We start from the raw sequence: 18,902 nt of genomic DNA, 5'->3' as shown, positions 1-18,902 counted from the left end.
TTCTCAGAGACTGATAAAGGATCAATACTCCTGTAATTGAAAACCTGTTCTCTTTGTGCTCAGTGCTGAGAGCTACCTGTGGGGTGGTCAGGGATTTTTGTAAGTAAATACTTTTGTCATGTACACAGATAAAGGCATCTTGTATGCTTTTCATTTATATTATATTATATTATATTATATTATATTATATTATATTATATTATGTTATGTTATGTTATGTTATGTTATGTTATATTATGTTATGTTATGTTATGTTATGTTATGTTATATGTTATATATTATAGAATGTATTATATAATTTATATAATACATTCCATAAATGACATATATAATGTATATATTATTATATATATTACATATAAAGTATTCTATAACTATATACTGTAAATATAATATAATATAATGTAATGTAATGTAATATAATATAATATAATATAATATAATATAATATAATATAATATAATATAATATAATATAATATAATATAATATAATATAATATAATATATATTACATAATATAATATATATTACATAATGTAATATATATTACATATTATATTATACATATTATATATATTATATTATGTAATATATATTATAATATGATATACTATATATTACATAATATAATATATTATAATAAAATATATATTATATATTATATTATATTATATAATATATAATATAATATAATATAATATAATATAAGTCTTGGTCTTAAAAGCCAGAGACAAAATTAACACTTAATCGAATTTATTTAGCATTGTTTCACCTCGGAGGACACTCCAAACCATACATAGAGACCGTGGGCATGATGCCAAAAAAGGAACGTGGATGTGTGGAAAGCTCAGTGGGGAGCAACCTGAACCTAACAAAAATAAAACATCGCTCAGACAAGGAGCAATCCCAATAAAGCCCACAGAAAAAAGGCTGGGCTCTCCCCGCTGGGTATTTCTCTTTCAATAAACTCAGCTCTCTGAAGTGTGGTGCTGTAACTGAAGTGAGTTCAGGCTGCCACTTTCTGTGGAAAAGGAATGATGCGAATCTGCACACAGCGCCGCCCTCCCACTGCGCCTCGGCGCCGGGAGCGCTTCCCCAGGAGTGCCGGGGGGTTTGGAGCCCGTCCCACACCGCTCCGGCATCCCAGCCAGCGGGGACCACGAAAAGCACGAGCTTAATTCCGTGAAACGCGACCCCAGAGAGCCTCCAGCCCCAGGAGAGGGTTTGGGAGAGTTTGAGTGCCTCAAACTGGGGCTCAGGTACCAGTGCTGAAAGGAGCCAGGGAAGGGGATGAGCCTCAGGTGCCTTTTCCACCTCAAGGCGCAGCAGCTCCAGGTGTGACCAGCCGTGTCCCCTTCTCCGCCCCTCACCCCCACCCGAACATCCAGCCTGCCCCTGCTCCATCCTCCCTGTTAAAAACGGGACCACACTCCCGCTACTAAAAATGTTTCGGCGTTTATTGTAATAAAAAGAAAGGCCGAAAGCAGAGGGGCCCGCGGGCCGAGCAGGAGCGCTCCCGTCGTGGATGCTGCGGCGCCAGCGCTGGGTCTGCTGAGCAGCGGTGGCCCCGACGTTCCAGGTGGAGCGGCACGGGTTCAGTGGGTCAGATGCCCCTTTTTATCCTGTTTTTTGTCCGTTTGCATTGGTTTATTTTTGGATCCTTCATTTGCACGAAGGTTTAAGGCGCTGAATTGGCCCATGACAGTTCTGTCCCGGCTGGCTCGTTTCGCTGGGGGTTCTGCGCTTTACTTGGGTGTAATACGGTACGGAGAGTACCGTATTTCTTACAACCGCCCCTTTAGACCCCTTTTACCATAAGCAAAATAACAGTACATGCCTAACAACTATCAACTATTTCACAATACTTTCTAACCTATTTTTAACACTCCCCCCTGCCCACCTGTGACTCCCCTGCAGCAGCAGGTGGGACCCGAACACCTGGGGACAGTGCAGCCCACGCAGAGCACGACATGAAACAAGCAGGGACAACGTCTGTGGGCTGCAGGGTGTCACAAAGGGGCTGGGGGTGGCACACAGGATGGGGGCAGCTGGGCGGCGGAAGGGGGGTTTAGGAGCAAAGGGGGGGCTCCTGGCACTGCCAGGGCAGCCCGAGCTGTGGGTGGGGCAGGTTGGGCTTGGGAGAAATCCTGCGCCGTTCGGGATTTTAGGAGGCGGCAGCCCACTCGGGGCCTCAGCCCACTCGGGGCCTCAGCCCACTCGGGGCCTCAGCCCACTCGGGGCCGCAGCCCTCTGGACACGAACGCTGGCCCTTTTCCATGGAAAACAAAAGTCACCACCCCCGTTTTCTGATGTGAGTTTGCAGGAGGAGCTGCCCGGGCAGCCCGAGCTGCAGGCGGGGAAGCTTTGGTCGGGCGGTGTCCGAGCGCAGCCATCGACGTCTCCCCCCCGTGCGGTTTTTAAGGCAGATGCTCTCAGACTAAAACCTTTTATTAAAAAAAAGTAAAAGCCCTTTCGACATGAACAGGAGCTGGTCTCTGCTGCGGGCTGCTTGTCAGGGCTCTCTGTGCCTGGGGGGCTGCGAGCTGCTGCAGACCTGCGTGAGACCCCCGGAATTCCAGAGTGCTGGGGTGGGACGCTGCGTGTCCCGGGGGGGGGGGGAGAGCGGGAGCCAGGAGCGGGCTGTGGAATTAACAGATATGCGGCTGATAAATGATTGATTAACAATGCCAACGGGACAGGACGGGACGTGCCTGACCGGGAAGAGATCCACCTTTTTTGGGGCGAAATGCCGCGTTTCGAAGAGCCGCGCTGCTCCGTGGGGCTCCCAAGGGTGGGGTGGGGTGGGATGGGATGGGATGGGATGGGATGGGATGGGATGGGATGGGATGGGATGGGATGGGATGGGATGGGGCGGGACTCCTAATCCCCCACCTCCCTGTCCCTTTAAGAGCCGGCTCCCGTGACGTCACGCCCACGGCTACTTTGTAGCGCGGGGAGGGCGGGGCCTGCGCGCGCCCGGCGGAGCCGCGGGGTCTCTTAAAGAGACCGCGCAGCAGCAGCAGGTAACGGGGGTCCCGGGCCGGGGGCTGCGAGAGGGGAGAAGAAGAAGGAGGAGAGGCTGTGTGCTGGCTGCTGGTGTCGGCCGGATGCGGCCGCTCAGCGTCCCCCCGAGGCTCTTAGTGCCTCCCCGCCCCCCCCCGAGGCTATCCCCGTGTCCCCATCGTAGCCCCGAACTGTCCCCATGTCCCCTCTGGACTGTCCTCATCGTCCCTTCGAGCTGTCCCCATGTCCCCCCCGAGTTGTCCGTATCTCCCCTGGGCTGTCCCCACATCTTCCCGGCCCGTCCGCCCCCCGGTGACTCCGCACCCTGCCCAGAGCGGGGCTCCGTGCGGCCGAACCGGGCTGGGGGACGCGGGGTTGGAGGGCGCCGGGGCCGGGAGCTGAGGTTGGTCCGGGGTCGCGGGGTCCAGCGAGCTCCCGGCTGCAGCGATGCTGCGTGTTTGTCCTCGTGAGATGAGTGAGCAGATTCCCACGCGAGTCCCCCGGGAGGATCCAGGGATTCTGTGGTTGTTTTGTCCCGAAAAGAGCCGCCGCCCCCGCGGGGCTGGGGCTCCCCCGGACCGGCAGTTCCGCAGTACCCTCCGGTTCTAGCGGATGGGGACACTCAGACACCTCTGTCTCCCCGTGTCACCCCCACCTGGCAGCTGCTTGTTTCTCTCCGCGTCACCCCACCGACCCTTGTGCATCCCCGGAGGAATCCTGCCCCCGGACCCACTCGTGTCCGGCCCCGCAGGCCGATTAGGCGGATTTCCTAGCTGGGATCCTAATCCCACGGCCCCGTGCCCGCTTATCCCGGCTGTGCCCGCCCGGGACCCGGCTTAGCCCCGGGCGCGGGCGGTGGCGGCGAGCGCAGGGCGGCGGGTGAGTGAGTGAGCGGCTCCCCCGGCCCCGGGGAAAAAACGAGGGGCAAGTCGGGGGTGGTGGTGTCCCAGGCTCGCGGTGACCAGGGAGCCGCCCCGGAGCTCGGTTCTCCCGGGGCGTGGGCGGATGCACCGGGCGGATCGCTGCGGGTTGGGTCGTGCCGCCGCCGCTACCGGGCTCGTCGCTGAGCCGCCTTGGCAGAGCTTTGCTGCCGGGCCCCGGAGCTGCTGGCCCCGCTCCAGGGGTGGGTGAATTCCCAGGAACTGGCAGAGACGCGGCTGCTGCCCGCGGGATCCAGGTGTCGGAGCTCGCGCCTCGAGCCCACTGCACCGGAGCGATTCCGCTCCTGGGCTGATGAGAGCCCCACCCACATCCCTCTCACGGGGAAACTGAGGCACGGGCCGGTGCCTCTCCTGGGCTGCCCAGCTCGTCCGGAGCTACTCCGGGGGTGCCGGACTGCTCCCTGTGCCCGGCGTGGGCAGTGAATCGTGCTCCTAGACAGAGCTCGTGCCCAATTCTGGTGCTTTTGGTTTAGGAAAGAATGTGATTTGAGCCTTTAGCTCCGGAAAGGAGCTTTGCTGCCGGAATGCTGTCGGCCCCGGAGCTCAGCCCTGTGCCCGGCACCGTGCCCAGGGTGTGATAAGCCCCGAAGCAGAAGGAAGTGAGAGCCCAGCTCAGCTTGGGGCTGCCCCCCTGCTCTCACCCGCAGCCGGAACCGAGCGGGGCCCGCGACCCCCGCGATGGCCGTGGGCACCCAGCTGGGGCTGCTGCTCTGGAAGAACTTCACCTACCGCCGACGGCAGCGGGTGAGTGGGCGATTGGGATGGGGCTACCCAGAGCCACTGGTGCCTGGCACAGGGGCAGGCAGAGCCCTGGACACTGATGGAGACCGGGACCCCATCAGCCTTGCGTCTCCCCCAGATCCAGCTGGCTATCGAGATCCTGTGGCCCCTCTTCCTCTTCCTTATCTTGATCTCAGTGCGGCGATCACACCCACCCTTCAAACAGCACGAGTGTGAGTGTCCCCCGCAGGACCCCCTGAGCCAGCTAAGACCCCTCTGTGTGCCCCTGTACGGGAGCCCTTCGGGGTGACACCGGGGGGACAAACACGGGAGGTGGTCACAGGGTGGGGGCTCGCTGGCATCTCCCCGCTCGGGTGTGTGTGGGGTCCCGGGGGTCCTGCACTGGCCCCCTGAACCTGCCTCCCTCTCCCTCAGGCCACTTTCCCAACAAGGCGCTGCCGTCTGCGGGGACCCTGCCCTGGCTGCAGGGCATCATCTGCAACATGAACAACCCCTGCTTCCGGCACGCCACGGCGGGAGAGGCCCCTGGCGTGGTGGGCAACTTCGACGGCTCCATGTGAGCGGCGGGGCTGGGGAGCTGCGGGGCAGAGCGGGGCTGGCCCGGGGTCTCACTGCCCGCCCCATGTTCCATGTCACAGCGTCTCCCGTCTCCTGACCGAAGCCCGGCAGGTCCTGCTCCGCGGGCACGGGCAGCGGCTACTGCGCAGCTTCGCCCGGCTCCTGCCCGCCCTGCGCCGGCTCCGGGACAGCGGGAACCAGCGGAGGGGTGAGCACCGGGGGTGGGGGGGGTGCCGGGGGAGCCAGACCCTTTGTCTGACCCCTGCTCCCCCAGCTCTGCCGGTGAGGGAGTACTTGAGAGAGAACGAGACCTTCTCCCGGTTCCTGCGGACCAACACGTCTCTGCCCCCCGCGCTGGTGGATGAGCTGATGGGGGCTCGGCTCAGCCCCCGCATCGTGAGTGTCGTCCCGGTGCCCGCTCCCGGCGCCCACTCCCGGTGACCGCATCACGACTGCCCTCTCCTTCCAGTTCTCCCTGGCGAGCATTCGCCTCCCGCTAAAGGCCCTGGTCTGCAACGCCTCGGTCCTGGGGGGGTTCCTGGTGGGCGGCGGCGCCGACTCCACCCAGAGCCTGCAGCAAGGACTCTGCGCGCTGCCCAGCTCCCAGCTCCGTGCCATGGAGGGCTCCTTCCTCTCCCAGATGGACTTCCCACGACTCCTGACGGTGAGCCCCCAGCGCGGTCGGGTGCTGGAAGGCACCGAGGCAGAGACCCTGGCAGGGCTGTGACCCCCTTCTCGTGCCCCTTGTAGGAACAGCTGAGCTCAGAGTGGGGCGGGATCGCTGGCACGGTGGAAGCTTTGGGCAGCTTCCTGCGGGATGCAGCATCCCTGATGGAGGAGGTACACCCCTCTGCCCCCTGCCCACCCCCACCGTGCCCCTGGGTGCCCCTGTCCCTCACTGCCCCTCTCCACTCCCATCCCACTCTCCCCAGGTCTCCTCCATGACCAGCCTGGCCGAGCTGCGTCAGGAGATTGTGGGGCTGAGGGCCCCCAACACCAGCACGGACAACTTCACAGCCCTGTCACGCATCGCCTGTGGCCACCCCGAGGGCGGGGGGCTCAGGATCCCCTCCCTCAACTGGTACGAGGACAATGATGTCAAAGCCTTCCTGGACCGGAACAGCTCGGAGCAGAGACCCGTGGCCTCAGGCAGCACCAGTGAGCGGGGGGAGCTGTGGGAGGCTCAGCCAGGGGCTGTGGGGGGCAGTGGGGGCTGGTGGTGAGGGCTCAGCTTTGCACCCCCAGGTCCCTTCTGCCGGGAGCTGCTCCGCAGCCTGGAGTCCAGCCCCCTCTCACAGATCTTCTGGCGGGGGATCAAGCCCCTCTTTGTGGGGAAGATCCTGTACACCCCACCTGGGCCTGGCCCCGACAGTGTCATGGCTGAGGTGAGTGGGGGCTGCGGGGGGCCTGGAGGGGTTTGGGGAGGTCTCATCCTGAACCTGCCTCGCCTCCCTCACACAGGTGAATCGGACCTTCCGGGAGCTGGCGGTGCTGGGGGAGTTGGGGGGTGCCTGGCAGGAGCTGGGACCCCGAATCTACACCCTCCTCAACAGCAGCCTGGAGATGCAGGTGCTCCAGGTGTGAGACCCCAGGCTCCTCCCATTGGGAACAGGGTTGCTGTGGGGTGCAAGATGGGTTGTGCTGGGAGCAACTGGCCAGGAGCAGGGTGGGATGCAGCTGGAGCACGGTGGGCTGTATGGCCTCCCATACCCTGGTGCTTTGCAGGACCTGCTGCTGGCCCCGAGCACAGCCCAGCTCCTGGATGGATTCCTCAACGGCACCTCCTGGAAGCTGCCGGAGCTGGTCACATTCCTGACGGGGCCAGCGGGGGGACCAGGCCTCACCTGGCACCAGGTGTACGCTGATGTGGACGCAGTCCTGAGCACGCTGTCACAGTTCATGGAGGTGTGTGTCACCCCGCTGTGGGGGGGCTGGCCCCTTGCACCACCCGTGCCCCCTGAGCCCTACCTGCCCTCCCACAGTGTGTCTGCCTGGACAAGATCGAGGCAGTGGCCACCGAGGAGCAGCTGGTAGCCCGAGCCCTGGAGCTGCTGGAGGAGCAGCAGTTTTGGGCAGCAGTGGTCTTCCAGCCCCCCATCAATGCCACAGCCCCTGGACTGCCACCCCACGTCCGCTACAAAATCCGCATGGACATTGACGACGTCACGAGAACCAACAAGATCAAGGACAGGTTGGGGGATGCCCACCCTGCCTGTCTCCATGGCCAGCCAGGCACCCTGTGCTCATTGCCAGGGGACCCCTGGTGCCAGCACCGTGCTCTGCCCCCAGGTTTTGGGACCCAGGCCCCGCAGCTGACCCCTTCAGTGACCTGCGCTACGTCTGGGGGGGCTTCGTCTACATCCAGGACCTGGTGGAGCAGGCGGTGGTGCGGGTGCAGACTGGGGCTGCCCCACGGACAGGGGTCTACGTCCAGCAGATGCCCTACCCCTGCTACGTGGATGATGTGTAAGTGGGCAGGGGCAGCCCCGGACCCTGGGACAGTTGGGTGACCCCCCTGCTGCAATGGGGGACACATCCAAGCACCGCTGCACCAGGGAGGTGGCACAGGGCCGGTCGTGCCCTGGTGTCCCTGGCCCAAGAGTGGCCCCGGGCGTGCTGAGCTAAGGGTGGAATGGCTGGTGGTATCTCCCCAGGTTCTTGAGGGTCCTGAACCGCTCGCTGCCTCTCTTCATGACACTGGCCTGGATCTACTCAGTGGCCATGATCATCAAGGGGGTGGTGCACGAGAAGGAGACACGTCTCAAGGAGACCATGAAGACCATGGGGCTGAGCAGCGGGATCCTCTGGCTCAGCTGGTTCCTCAGCAGCTTCATCCCCTTCCTCCTCAGCTCTGCCCTCCTTGTCCTCATCCTTAAGGCAGGTTGCAGGTCTCAGGGGACAGCATGGGTGACACAGGGAACATCAGGGCTGGGAGCCAGCATGGGGGGCTCCACAGGCTCCAACCTGCCTCCATCCACAGCTGGGAAACATCCTGCCCTACAGCGACCCAGCAGTCATCTTCCTCTTCCTCAGCACCTTCTCAGTGGCCACCATCAGCCAGTGTTTCCTCATCAGCACCTTCTTCCCCCGTGCCAACCTGGCCTCGGCGTGCGGTGGCATCATTTACTTCTCGCTGTACCTGCCCTACGTGCTGTGCGTCGCCTGGCGCGACTACATCACCTTCCCAATCCGTGTCCTTGTGGTGAGCCCGGGGCTGCCCCTCTGCAGTGCCCCTGCTGCTCTGGGTGGGGGGCTTTGGGCTGTACCCCTCAGGCCAATCTTTGCCCACACTGCCATTCTAACCGTCCTCAGAGCCTGCTGTCCCCCGTGGCCTTCGGCTTCGGCTGCGAATACTTCTCCCTCTACGAGGAGCAGGGGGTGGGCATCCAGTGGCACAACCTGGCTGCCAGCCCCGTGCCCGGAGACCTGTACAGCTTCGCTGCGGCCGTGGGGCTGCTGCTGCTGGACGCTGTCCTCTACGGCCTGGCCACCTGGTACCTCGAGGGTGTCTTCCCAGGTGAGTGCAGCTCCCCTGACCCCCAGCTGCCACTCAGCCCTGGATCACTTAACCCCTTCTGCTGCAGGTCAGTACGGGATCCCCAAGCCCTGGAATTTCCCCTTCCTGAAGAGCTACTGGTTTGGAGAGTCACCCTCATGTGGGCACTCCCTGTACCACACCAGCCCCCACACTGCACCCCAGGGTGAGTCCCTGCCCACCCTGGAGCTGCGTGGCTGAGGGCAGTGGCCGTGGAGCAGGGGGGCTGGAGCCCTCCAGCCCAGGCCTTGGTCCCCAGTGGAGGGCCCTGCACCCCATGGCAAGGGGTCCTGCCCCCAGCAAGGGGACCTGGCCAGGGATGTGACCCCTTGGTGGCTTCCAGTGCTGGTGGAGGAGCCGCCTGCCAACCTCCAGCCCGGCGTCTCCATCCGCAACCTGGTGAAGGTCTATGGCAGCAGCGGCCGTGCGGCTGTCAACGGGCTGAGCCTGGACTTCTACGAGGGGCAGATCACATCCTTCCTGGGCCACAATGGCGCTGGAAAGACCACCACCATGTGAGCCACAGAGGGGCTGCGTGGCCATGGCTGGGGACAGGAGCTGAGCCCGAGCCTGTCCCCACCTGTTCCCCACACAGGACAGGGTACCCTGGCCCCAAGCCCTGCTGCCCCTGTGCTCCATGACCCGCTTTTCTCACCACTTCCAGGTCCATCCTGACTGGCCTCCTGCCCCCCACCTCGGGCACTGCCTATATCCTGGGCTGGGACATCCGCTCCGACATCGACAGCATCCGCAAATCCATGGGGATGTGTCCCCAGCACAACGTGCTCTTTGACATGTAGGCAGGGCTGCGGTGGTGTGGGGAGGGAAGCAACCACTCAATCCCTGTGCCCCTCACCCTGCCTTTCCCCCTGTCCCCACAGCCTGACGGTGGAGGAGCACGTCTGGTTCTACGGGCGGCTGAAGGGGCTCTCGGAGCAGCAGGTGCAGGAGGAGATGGAGCAGCTGCTGCAGGACACGGGGCTGCCCCACAAGCGCCGGGAGCAGACCAGGAACCTCTCGGGTGCGTGTGGGGGTCAGGCTGGGTGCCCGAGCGGGGCTCGGCGGCCCCGAGCCCCCCCCAACACTGTCCCTCTGCAGGAGGGATGCAGCGGAAGCTCTCGGTGGCCATCGCCTTCGTGGGCGGCTCCCGGGTGGTCATCCTGGATGAGCCCACGGCCGGCGTCGACCCCTTCTCCCGCCGCAGCATCTGGGAGCTGCTGCTCAAGTACCGCAAAGGTCAGGGCTGGGCGTCCCCACTTCACCCTCTGAGCCCCCCAGCCTGGGGCGAGCAGGGGGCTGTGCTGGTGGGGAGAACGTGCACTGGGGGGGGTCGGGCAGGGGGTTGGGGTCAAGCCCGTTCCTGGTCCCCAGGCCGCACCATCATCCTGTCCACCCACTACATGGACGAGGCGGAGCTCCTGGGGGACCGCACGGCCATCATCTCACAGGGCCGGCTCTGCTGCTGCGGGTCCCCCCTCTTCCTCAAGGCCAGGCTTGGCACCGGGTACCACCTCACCCTGGTGAAGCGGGAGAGGAGCGGGACAGGCAACGCTGGCACTGTCCCTGGTGTCGCCAAAAAGGTGGGTCCCTTGGCCCTGATGATCACCCCCCAAAGGACAAACCAGTGTGTCCATCCTGGGTAGTGGGGGGCACTGGGGGCCAGGTCCTGCTGTGGGGTGCCAGGCTCCAGCCACCCTTTCCTGCAGGACGGCAGTGACTCGGAGCACAGCAGCGACACAGGCCTGGGCAGCGAGCGGGGCAGCGACACCAGCGCCGTGGGTGAGCGTTTTGTCCCCTCACAGTGCCACCCCCAGCTGCTCCCCAAACATCCCCCGTCAGCCAGGGAGGCTGGGGGTGCACAGCCCTGCATCTGGCCCCTCTCCTCCTTTCACTGGAGGTGCAGAAGGGGATCTCCATCCCCTCCATCTCCCCGGGGACCCTCAGGGTGGGATGCCAGGCACATGGAGCTGTGGCCAGCTGTGCCAGCCTGTGGCTCCTGCCCCGAGTTTCCAGCCCTCTCCATCCCTCCAGATGTGGCCCAGCTGTCGGCGCTGATCCAGAAGCTGGTCCCTGGCTCCCGGCTGGTGGAGGACATCGGGCACGAGGTGCTCTTCGTCCTGCCCTACAGCGGGGCCAGGGATGGGGCCTTCGGGGAGCTGTTCCGCGAGCTGGACGCACGCCTGGGGGAACTGGGGGTCTCCAGCTACGGCATCTCTGACACCACCCTGGAAGAGGTACGCAGGGGGGCTGTGGTCAAGGGGCTCCCGAGGTGCCTGTGACCAGGGGGTTTCCCTCACTGGGCTGTGGGTGCTGGTGTGTGTTTAACACCAGCCCTCCCACACCCCCAGATATTCCTGAAGGTGGCCGAGGACACAGCGCTGGACACTGACACCACAGGTAAAACCCCTCAGTCCTGCCTGGAGCTGAGCTCTGGGGTACAGGGGGGGCTGGGGAGGTGCTCAGCAGCCCAGAGCAGAGGGGGGGGGGTGTCCCCAGCACCCTGCCAGGGCTGGGGGCCCCGCTGGGAGCACCTGTGGATGCAGAGAGGTGTCACAGCCTGTGGCCTTGGTCCTGCCCTGGCATCTTGTCCTCATTTTGTCAGGCACCATGAAAGGAGCAGTCCGTGGCGAGATGGGGGATGGGGATGTGGCCGATGGAGAGATGGGTAAGGATGGGGGAGATGGGACCCCTAAGCTGCTGCTGAGTGCTCCCCACCTCCAGCCCCTGGGCTGGGGTGATGGCCCATGTCCATCTGGGCAGCTGTCCATCCCAGCAGGCATCCCTTCGGGCACGTGTCCCTTCGAGCAGGGGGATACTCGTGCAGCATAGCTACCTCCCAGTTTTGGGGTGTCCCCAGAGCAAAGATCTGGGATGAGGATGGGTTTGGAGAAGCCCAGCTCTGTGCGGGAGTTGGGATGGGATATGAAATCCCAGGGGGCATATCCAGCCCCCTTATCCTGGAGGGAGAAGTGGCATGGGGACAGCCACGGGAGCTGTGATGGTTTGGGGCACCAGCTCTGCCCTGGGTGGGCGCTGACCCCCACGCTGCTGTAACCCCTCTCTCCTCTCCTTTACATTTTGAGCCAAAGGAGCCCGGCGAGGTAGGAGCTGGGGGCTGTTTGGGGGGGGGGGGGGGCTAGGGGGTCCTGCATGCAGCATCCCATCCCTGCTGGGGTCGGGGGATGGCCCTGCCAGCACCGTTCCCCGCGCCCCGCCTGGCACGAGTCCCTTGCCAGACCCGTCTCTGCCCCGGCAGCGGAGGAGCCCCGGGAGACGGACCTGCTGCGGGGGGCGGCGGGGCAGGCCTGCGGCAGGGTGCGGGGCTGGGCGCTCACCTGCCGCCAGCTCCGCGCTCTCTTCACCAAGAGGATGCTCCACGCTCGGCGCAGCACCCGCGGATTCTTCGCGCAGGTGGGGCCGCGGGGAGGGGATGGGGCAGGGCAAGGAGGGGCAGAGCCAACCCCGATCCCCCCGACCTCCTCAGATCGTCCTCCCCGCCGTCTTCGTCTGCATCGCGCTGCTCTTCAGCCTCATCGTGCCGCCCTTCGGGAGGTACCCGCCGCTGCAACTCCAGCCCTGGATGTACGGGCAGCAGTTCACCTTTTTCAGGTGTGTCCCCAGCCCTCTGCCCGCCGTGTCCCTGGTCCCCCCCACTGCCACCAGCTCACTCCCGCGTCTCCTGGCAGCAACGACGCCCCGGGAGACCCCGACACGGCCCGGCTGCTGGAGGCGCTCCTGGCCGAGCCCGGCTTCGGCACCAAGTGCATGAAGGAAGAGGGGAAGGCGTGAGTGTCCGCGGGACGGGGGCAGCCGGGCTTTGGCCCCACCTCAGTGCCCACCTGCCCACGGAGCAGCTCTGCCACCTGGTGTGATGCTGTGGGACCCCCAAGGTGCCCACGGTGGGTCCCGGTGCCCCCGGCTCACACCGGGCTGGTAACGGGAGTCTCTCTCTCTCGCCGGGTGCCAGGACAGGGCTGTGCCCACCAGCCTCCCACCCCGAGGGCTTCTCGGCCCCCTCGGCGCCCCCATCCCTGCTGGAAGTGCTGCAGCGTGGGAACTGGACACGGGCCCAGCCATCCCCCCCGTGTCAGTGCAGTGGGCCGGGGGCACACAGGATGCTGCCTGAGTGTCCTGAGGGGGCCGGGGGGCTCCCACCACCCCAGGTAAGCCCCAGTCTAGCAGGGGCAGCCCCAGGGCTCTGTCACTGCTGGATGTGGGGCAGGTGATGCCACAGGGCTGCGTGTCCTTCCAGCCCATCTGTCCATCCCGCAGGTGCAGAGGGGCACAGGGGACATCCTTCAGAACCTGACGGGCAGGAACATCTCTGACTACCTGGTGAAGACCTATCCCCAGATCATCCGTCAGGAGTGAGTGCTGGGGCTGGCAACACCAGGGGCACTGTGGGGACACCAAGGGAACACCCCAGGGACACCTGGGGGAAGGGGACACTGCTGGGGACATGTGGCTGGGTGGGCAGGTGCTGCCCTAATGTCCCCTCAGGGAGTTTCTCTCTCCTCTGACTCCCCCCACCTCATTTCTTTCAGGCTGAGGAACAAGAAGTGGGTGAATGAGCAGAGGTGAGCTGGGCAGGGGCTGGGGCCTGGCACAGCCAGGAATGGAGGGAGACAGGAGATCCCTGGTGGGTTTGGGGAGAGCCTGAGTGGTGGTCCCTGGGCAGAGCCATCATCCAGGTGCCTTCAGCCCTCTGCTGTGTGTCCCTTACTCTGGCACCTGGGTGAGTGGGGGGTTGAGTTTGCACAAGGGTGGCAGTGGGGAATGGGGGTCAGGTTTCATAGAACTGTAGAATCTCCTGGGGTGGAAGGGACCCACGTGGATCCTCAAGCCCAGTTCCTGGCACGCTGGCAGTGGGAGTCTCTCTGGCAGGTTTGGGAGCCCCGTTTCTCCCGCAGGTACGGTGGCTTCTCCCTGGGTGCCGGCAGCTCCCAGGCCCTGCCGTCAGCAGCAGAGGTGGATCAGGCAGTGCTGGAGCTCCGGGCGCTGCTCAACATCACCCTGGTACAGCTGGACTCAGCCCCTGGCTCAGCTCTGGGGTCCCAGTGCTGGGAGACCCCTCCTCACCCTGTGTTCCTGCACCCAGGGCAGCCCCTCGGATCGGCTCCTGGCCAACCTCAGCCGCTTCATCGAGGGTTTGGATGCCCGCAGGAATATCAAGGTGTGCCCAGGGCTGAGGGTGCCTCAGGGGCGAGAGGGATGTGACCGTGGTGTCCCCTCAAGGGGTGGAGCAGCCCAAGAAGGACTGAGCGTGGCTGGGGCTGGAGGGCAGCAGGAGCCCAGTGGGGAGTGGGGGTGCTCCTGGGGGAGTGGGTGCTGCAGGCACAGCCAGGGGCAGTGCCAGGTTGGGTGGGGGGCTCTGAGCTGCCCGTCCCTCCCCATGCTGCAGGTCTGGTTCAACAACAAGGGCTGGCACGCCATGGTCTCCTTCCTCAACGTGGCCAGCAATGGGCTGCTGCGAGCCCGGCTGCCCCCCGGCACCGACCCCGCGCGCTTCGGCATCACGGCCACCAACCACCCCCTCAACCTCACCAAGGAGCAGCTCTCCGAGGCCGCCCTGTGAGTGTGGGGATGGGGGTCCCACAGCCCCCTCTGGCCCCCGCTGAGCTCTCCCCTCCTCGGCAGGATGGCCACCTCTGTGGACGTGCTGGTCTCCATCTGCGTGATCTTCGCCATGTCCTTCGTCCCGGCCAGCTTCGTCGTCTTCCTCATTGAGGAGCGGGTCAGCAAGGCCAAGCACCTTCAGTTTGTCAGCGGGATGAAGCCCATCACCTACTGGCTGGGCAACTTCGCCTGGGACATGGTGGGGATGGGGATGGGGACAGGGACCAGTTCCAAGGGGTCTGGTCCCACCCCTGACCCCTTTCCTTGCTTTTCCATCCCCACAGTGCAACTACCTGGTCCCAGCACTGCTGGTCATCCTCATCTTCCTCTGCTTCCAGCAGGAATCCTACGTGTCCTCGGCCAACCTGCCCTCCCTGGTGCTGCTGCTGCTGCTCTACGGGTGATGGGGCAGCAGAGCCCAGCAGGGGCGAGGGGGTTGTGGGGCTGGGGGCAGCCGGGGTGAGGGGTTGTGGTGCTTGGGAGGGTGGGTGCGATCTCAAGCCCCCCAGGTTGGGAGGTGCACCTTGGGCAGCCCCTGCTCTCCCCCTTGCAGATGGTCCATCACCCCCCTGATGTATCCAGCCTCCTTCCTCTTCAGCATCCCCAGCACCGCCTACGTGGCCCTGACCTGCATCAACCTCTTCATCGGCATCAACGGCAGCGTGGCCACCTTTGTGCTGGAGCTCTTCGTGGACCAGGTGAGCCTTGGGACGTCCTGCACCCCCCATCCCTTCCCTGCAGTGCCAGTGCCAGCTCCCCCACCCCTCTCCTTGCTGCCCCATCAGAACCTCAATGACATCAACCGTGTCCTGAAGAAGGTTTTCCTCATCTTCCCCCACTTCTGCTTGGGCCGAGGCCTCATTGACATGGTGAAGAACCAGGCAATGGCTGATGCCTTTGAGAGGTTTGGTGAGTCTGGGGGTGTCAGGGCTGCTCGCCCTCCCCAAAGCCCAGCACAGGGGTCCCCTATTCCTACAGCCCCTCTGGCTGCTTGCAGGGGACAAGCGCTTCGTGTCCCCCCTGTCCTGGGACCTGGCAGGGAAGAACATGTTTGCCATGGCCATCGAGGGCATCGTCTTCTTCCTCTTCACCCTCCTGCTGCAGTACCACCGCTTCTTCCTGCGCCTGGGGTGAGCGCTGGCTGGGGGGTACAGAATCCCAGAATCCCTGAGAATCAGAATCCCAGAATCACTGAGAATCAGAATCCCAGAATCCCAGAATCCCTGAGAATCAGAATCACAAAATCACAGAATCACAGAATCCCTGAGAATCAGAATCCCAGAATCCCTGAGAATCAGAATCCCAGAATCCCTGAGAATCAGAATCCCAGAATCACTGAGAATCAGAATCCCAGAATCCCAGAATCACTGAGAATCAGAATCACAGAATCACCAGGTTGGAAGAGACCTTTAAGATCATAGAGTCCATCCCATGTCCTAACACCACCTCAACTAGACCATGGCACTGAGTGCCACATCCAGGCTTTTTTTAAACACATCCAGGGATGGTGACTCCACTACCTCCCCAGGCAGATGATTCCTCTACTTTATCATTCTTTCCATAAAAAACTTTTTCCTAATATGAAACCTAAATTTCCCTTGGCGCAGCTTGAGACTGTGTCCTCTGGTTCTGTCAGTGCTGCCTGGAGAAAGAGACCAACCCCCAGCTGAGCACAGCCACCTTTCAGGGAGTTGTAGAGAGTGATAAGGTCACCCCTGAGTCTCATTTTCTCCAGGCTAAACAACCCCAGCTCCTCCAGTCATTCCTTATAGGGCTTGTGTTCCAAGCCCCTCACCAGCCTCGTTGCCTTCCTTTGGATGTGTTCAAGCGTATCAATGTCCTTCCTAAACTGGGTACAGAACTGGACACAGTACCCCGAGGGTGCTCAAGGGCATGGACAGCCCTGGATGTGCCCTTGCCACTGTTTCCACAGCCCACGGGCTCTGGAGCTGCCCTCGCTGGGAGATGAGGACAGGGACGTGGCCAGGGAGCGGGCGAGGGTGGGCAGCATCCCCCCACACGGCCACCTCCTGCTTCTGAAGGACCTGACCAAGGTGGGTGTGCGGGGCTGGACCCTGCTGTGAGCTCCAGCCCCCCCAGAACCCCTGGCAGTGACAGGAGGGAGCACCCAGGGCCACCTCTCCTCCACGCAGGTGTACCGGCGCAGGAAGGCTCCGGCCGTGGACCGGCTCTGCGTGGCCATCCCCCCCGGAGAGGTGAGGGACAGGTGGACAGACAGACAGCTCTGTGGGCAGGGCCAGGGCTGCCAGTGACCCTGCTCTGCCCCCACAGTGCTTTGGCCTCCTGGGGGTGAATGGGGCCGGGAAAACGTCCACCTTCAAGATGCTGACAGGGGACACAGAGGTGACGCTGGGGGAGGCCTGGTTGAAGGGGCACAGGTGGGTGAATGCAGGGACTCCACAGCTTGGATCCCTCTCCATGTCCCCACAGCACCTATGCCATCATCTCTGACCCCACCCTGTGCTCTTCCTGGCCCTTTGCCCTGCAGCCTGTTTCATCCTCATCCTCATCCCTGCAGCTGCTCGTCCCTATTCCCACAGTATCCCTGGCACATGTCCCCATCCCGCAGCGTGCTCACCTCTCCCTGTCCCATGCTCACCTGTCCCCATCCTGTGCTCACCTGTCCCATCCCACAGTGTGCTCACCGACCTCCAGTCTGTCCACCAGCACATGGGTTACTGTCCCCAGTTTGACGCCATCACGGACCTGCTGACAGGGCGGGAGCACCTGGAGTTCTACAGCCGCCTGCGTGGGATCCCGGAGGAGGAGACCCCCAGGGTAGGGCCTGTACCCTGTCCTCCCCAACCCAGGGGGAGCCCCCACCCTCACCCCCTCTGTCTCTCGCAGGCGGCTCAGTGGGGCATCGCTGCTCTGGGGCTGGGCCCGCACGCGGACCGGCCGGCGGGCAAGTACAGCGGCGGCAACAAACGCAAGCTCTCCACGGCCATCGCCCTCCTCGGCTGTCCCCCTGTGGTTTTCCTGGTGAGGGGGGCATTGGGAGGCCCCACGGCAGCACCAGGGTCCTGCCCAGGCTGACCCTGGGCCGGGACCGTTGCAGGATGAGCCCACAACGGGGATGGACCCACAAGCGCGGAGGTTCCTGTGGGAGCGCATCCTTGGCGTTATCCGGGACGGCCGGTCCGTGGTGCTCACGTCCCACAGGTGAGTCCCCACTCAAAGGGGAGCACCCCATAGCCCCCCCCTATTCCTGTGGGAACCCCCTGGAGGGGAGTGTCCCTCTGCCCTGGGGGGGTTCACACGAGTCCCCCCAGCATGGAGGAGTGTGAGGCGCTCTGCACCAGGATGGCCATCATGGTCAACGGCCGCTTCCGCTGCCTGGGCAGCGTCCAGCACCTCAAGAACAGGTACAGGCTCGGGGGGCTGAGGGGGTCTCCTGAGGCTGGTGGCCACGGCCAGTCCTCACAGCAGTGTCCCCTGTCCCCGCAGGTTTGGGGACGGGTACACGGTGGTGGTGCGGGCGGGGGGCCCTGGCCCAGCGGCGGTGCAGACCCTGCTGCAGCAGCACTTCCCCGGCATCGTGCTGCGGGAGCAGCACGGGGGGCTGCTGCAGTACCACCTGCCTGCCCGTGTCACCTCCCTGGCCACCGTCTTCAGCCTTCTGGCCGCCCACCGTGGCCCCTGCCACATAGAGGACTACTCCGTGTCCCAGACCACGCTGGACCAGGTGACAGGGGAGAGGCAGTGTGAGGGCGTGCTGGCCCTGCCCCACGGTGCTGTCTCTCATCCTGCCCTTCCTGCAGGTCTTCATGCACTTTGCCCAGGAGCAGGGCGATGGTGACGCCGAGGAGGTCACAGCCCCAGGGCAGGATGCTGCCCCCAGCCCCGGGAGGAGGCTGAGCAGGTTCCTGGAGGACGACAGCTACCAGGAGAGCGCTGTCTGAGTGGGCCGTGGTGTCCCATGGACCCCCAGAGCCCCCTCCCTGGTTGTCACCGCAGCCTGGGTCACAGGGCTTTGGGGTACTGCAGCGCCCCAGAACTGCACAGAGGAGGCCTGGGCACATCCTGCCCGCTGGCACGGTGTCACCATCCCACGGGACAGCGGGTGCTGGGGAGGGGTCAGAGTGCCAGGACAGAGCTGGCCGCGGATCCCTGCGGGGGGCTGAGCTGGATGGGGGGTCTGGGGCTGGCCTCGGGACCCTGCTGCTGCCCACCGGAGCCGAGCTTGCTGTAACAGAGCAATTCAATAAAAACCCGCGGTACTGCCAGCAGGCTCCATTGCCCTCACCACAACGCGACCGCGGTGCGGGACAGGGCGGGGGCACAGCGGGACACGGGCAGCACCGCATCCATAAAAAAAACTTTCCCTAATATCCAACCTAAATTTCCCTTGGCGCAGCTGAAGGCCAGGTCGTCTCGTTCTGCCAGTTGCTGCCTGGAAACCTGTGGGTTGATGTGTCAGGGCCGCGCCTGGGGGGGCTCCCCGGACCTCGCGGGGGGCTGGAACGCCCCGTGCCGCGTCCCGGGG

General features: G+C 62.9%; 1 protein-coding gene across 1 annotated transcript; it reads left to right on the top strand.

The window, feature by feature from the left end:
* The first annotated feature begins 2,984 nt into the window (after window positions 1-2,984).
* Window positions 2,985-18,626, top strand: ABCA7 (ATP binding cassette subfamily A member 7). The gene is made up of 50 exons (XM_053965931.1): window positions 2,985-3,024; window positions 4,419-4,689; window positions 4,805-4,898; window positions 5,101-5,242; window positions 5,325-5,452; window positions 5,519-5,640; window positions 5,714-5,908; window positions 5,995-6,084; window positions 6,177-6,402; window positions 6,490-6,629; window positions 6,706-6,822; window positions 6,970-7,149; window positions 7,227-7,435; window positions 7,534-7,710; window positions 7,899-8,121; window positions 8,225-8,446; window positions 8,557-8,761; window positions 8,829-8,945; window positions 9,123-9,294; window positions 9,444-9,575; window positions 9,661-9,800; window positions 9,878-10,015; window positions 10,151-10,359; window positions 10,486-10,558; window positions 10,811-11,013; window positions 11,128-11,176; window positions 11,382-11,444; window positions 12,036-12,190; window positions 12,264-12,388; window positions 12,466-12,564; window positions 12,747-12,942; window positions 13,052-13,146; window positions 13,324-13,356; window positions 13,690-13,795; window positions 13,878-13,952; window positions 14,181-14,350; window positions 14,417-14,594; window positions 14,680-14,795; window positions 14,949-15,093; window positions 15,181-15,304; window positions 15,393-15,525; window positions 16,329-16,449; window positions 16,549-16,611; window positions 16,688-16,794; window positions 17,053-17,194; window positions 17,264-17,398; window positions 17,475-17,578; window positions 17,689-17,781; window positions 17,864-18,101; window positions 18,178-18,626. The coding sequence occupies exons 2-50, from the start codon at window positions 4,624-4,626 to the stop codon at window positions 18,316-18,318; spliced, it is 6,726 nt and encodes a 2,241-aa protein (XP_053821906.1). The 5' UTR covers window positions 2,985-3,024; window positions 4,419-4,623; the 3' UTR covers window positions 18,319-18,626.
* Window positions 18,627-18,902: the final 276 nt, after the last annotated feature.

This window comes from Vidua chalybeata, chromosome 27 (assembly GCF_026979565.1).
Source record: "Vidua chalybeata isolate OUT-0048 chromosome 27, bVidCha1 merged haplotype, whole genome shotgun sequence".
NCBI classification, from domain to species: domain Eukaryota; kingdom Metazoa; phylum Chordata; class Aves; order Passeriformes; family Viduidae; genus Vidua; species Vidua chalybeata.
The sequence above is the reverse complement of the archived record's forward strand: the minus strand, read 5'-3'. Positions and strand labels throughout refer to the sequence as shown.

What these genes read in the sequence shown, in the direction of transcription:
- ABCA7 (XM_053965931.1), top strand. Translation starts at nt 4,624, where the DNA reads ATGGCCGTGGGCACCCAGCTGGGGCTGCTGCTCTGGAAGAACTTCACC. An exon ending in CCCTGCTACGTGGATGATGT is followed by an intron (nt 7,711 to 7,898) that starts GTAAGTGGGCAG and finishes GTATCTCCCCAG; the next exon opens with GTTCTTGAGGGTCCTGAACC. An exon ending in CCCCCACACTGCACCCCAGG is followed by an intron (nt 8,946 to 9,122) that starts GTGAGTCCCTGC and finishes GGTGGCTTCCAG; the next exon opens with TGCTGGTGGAGGAGCCGCCT.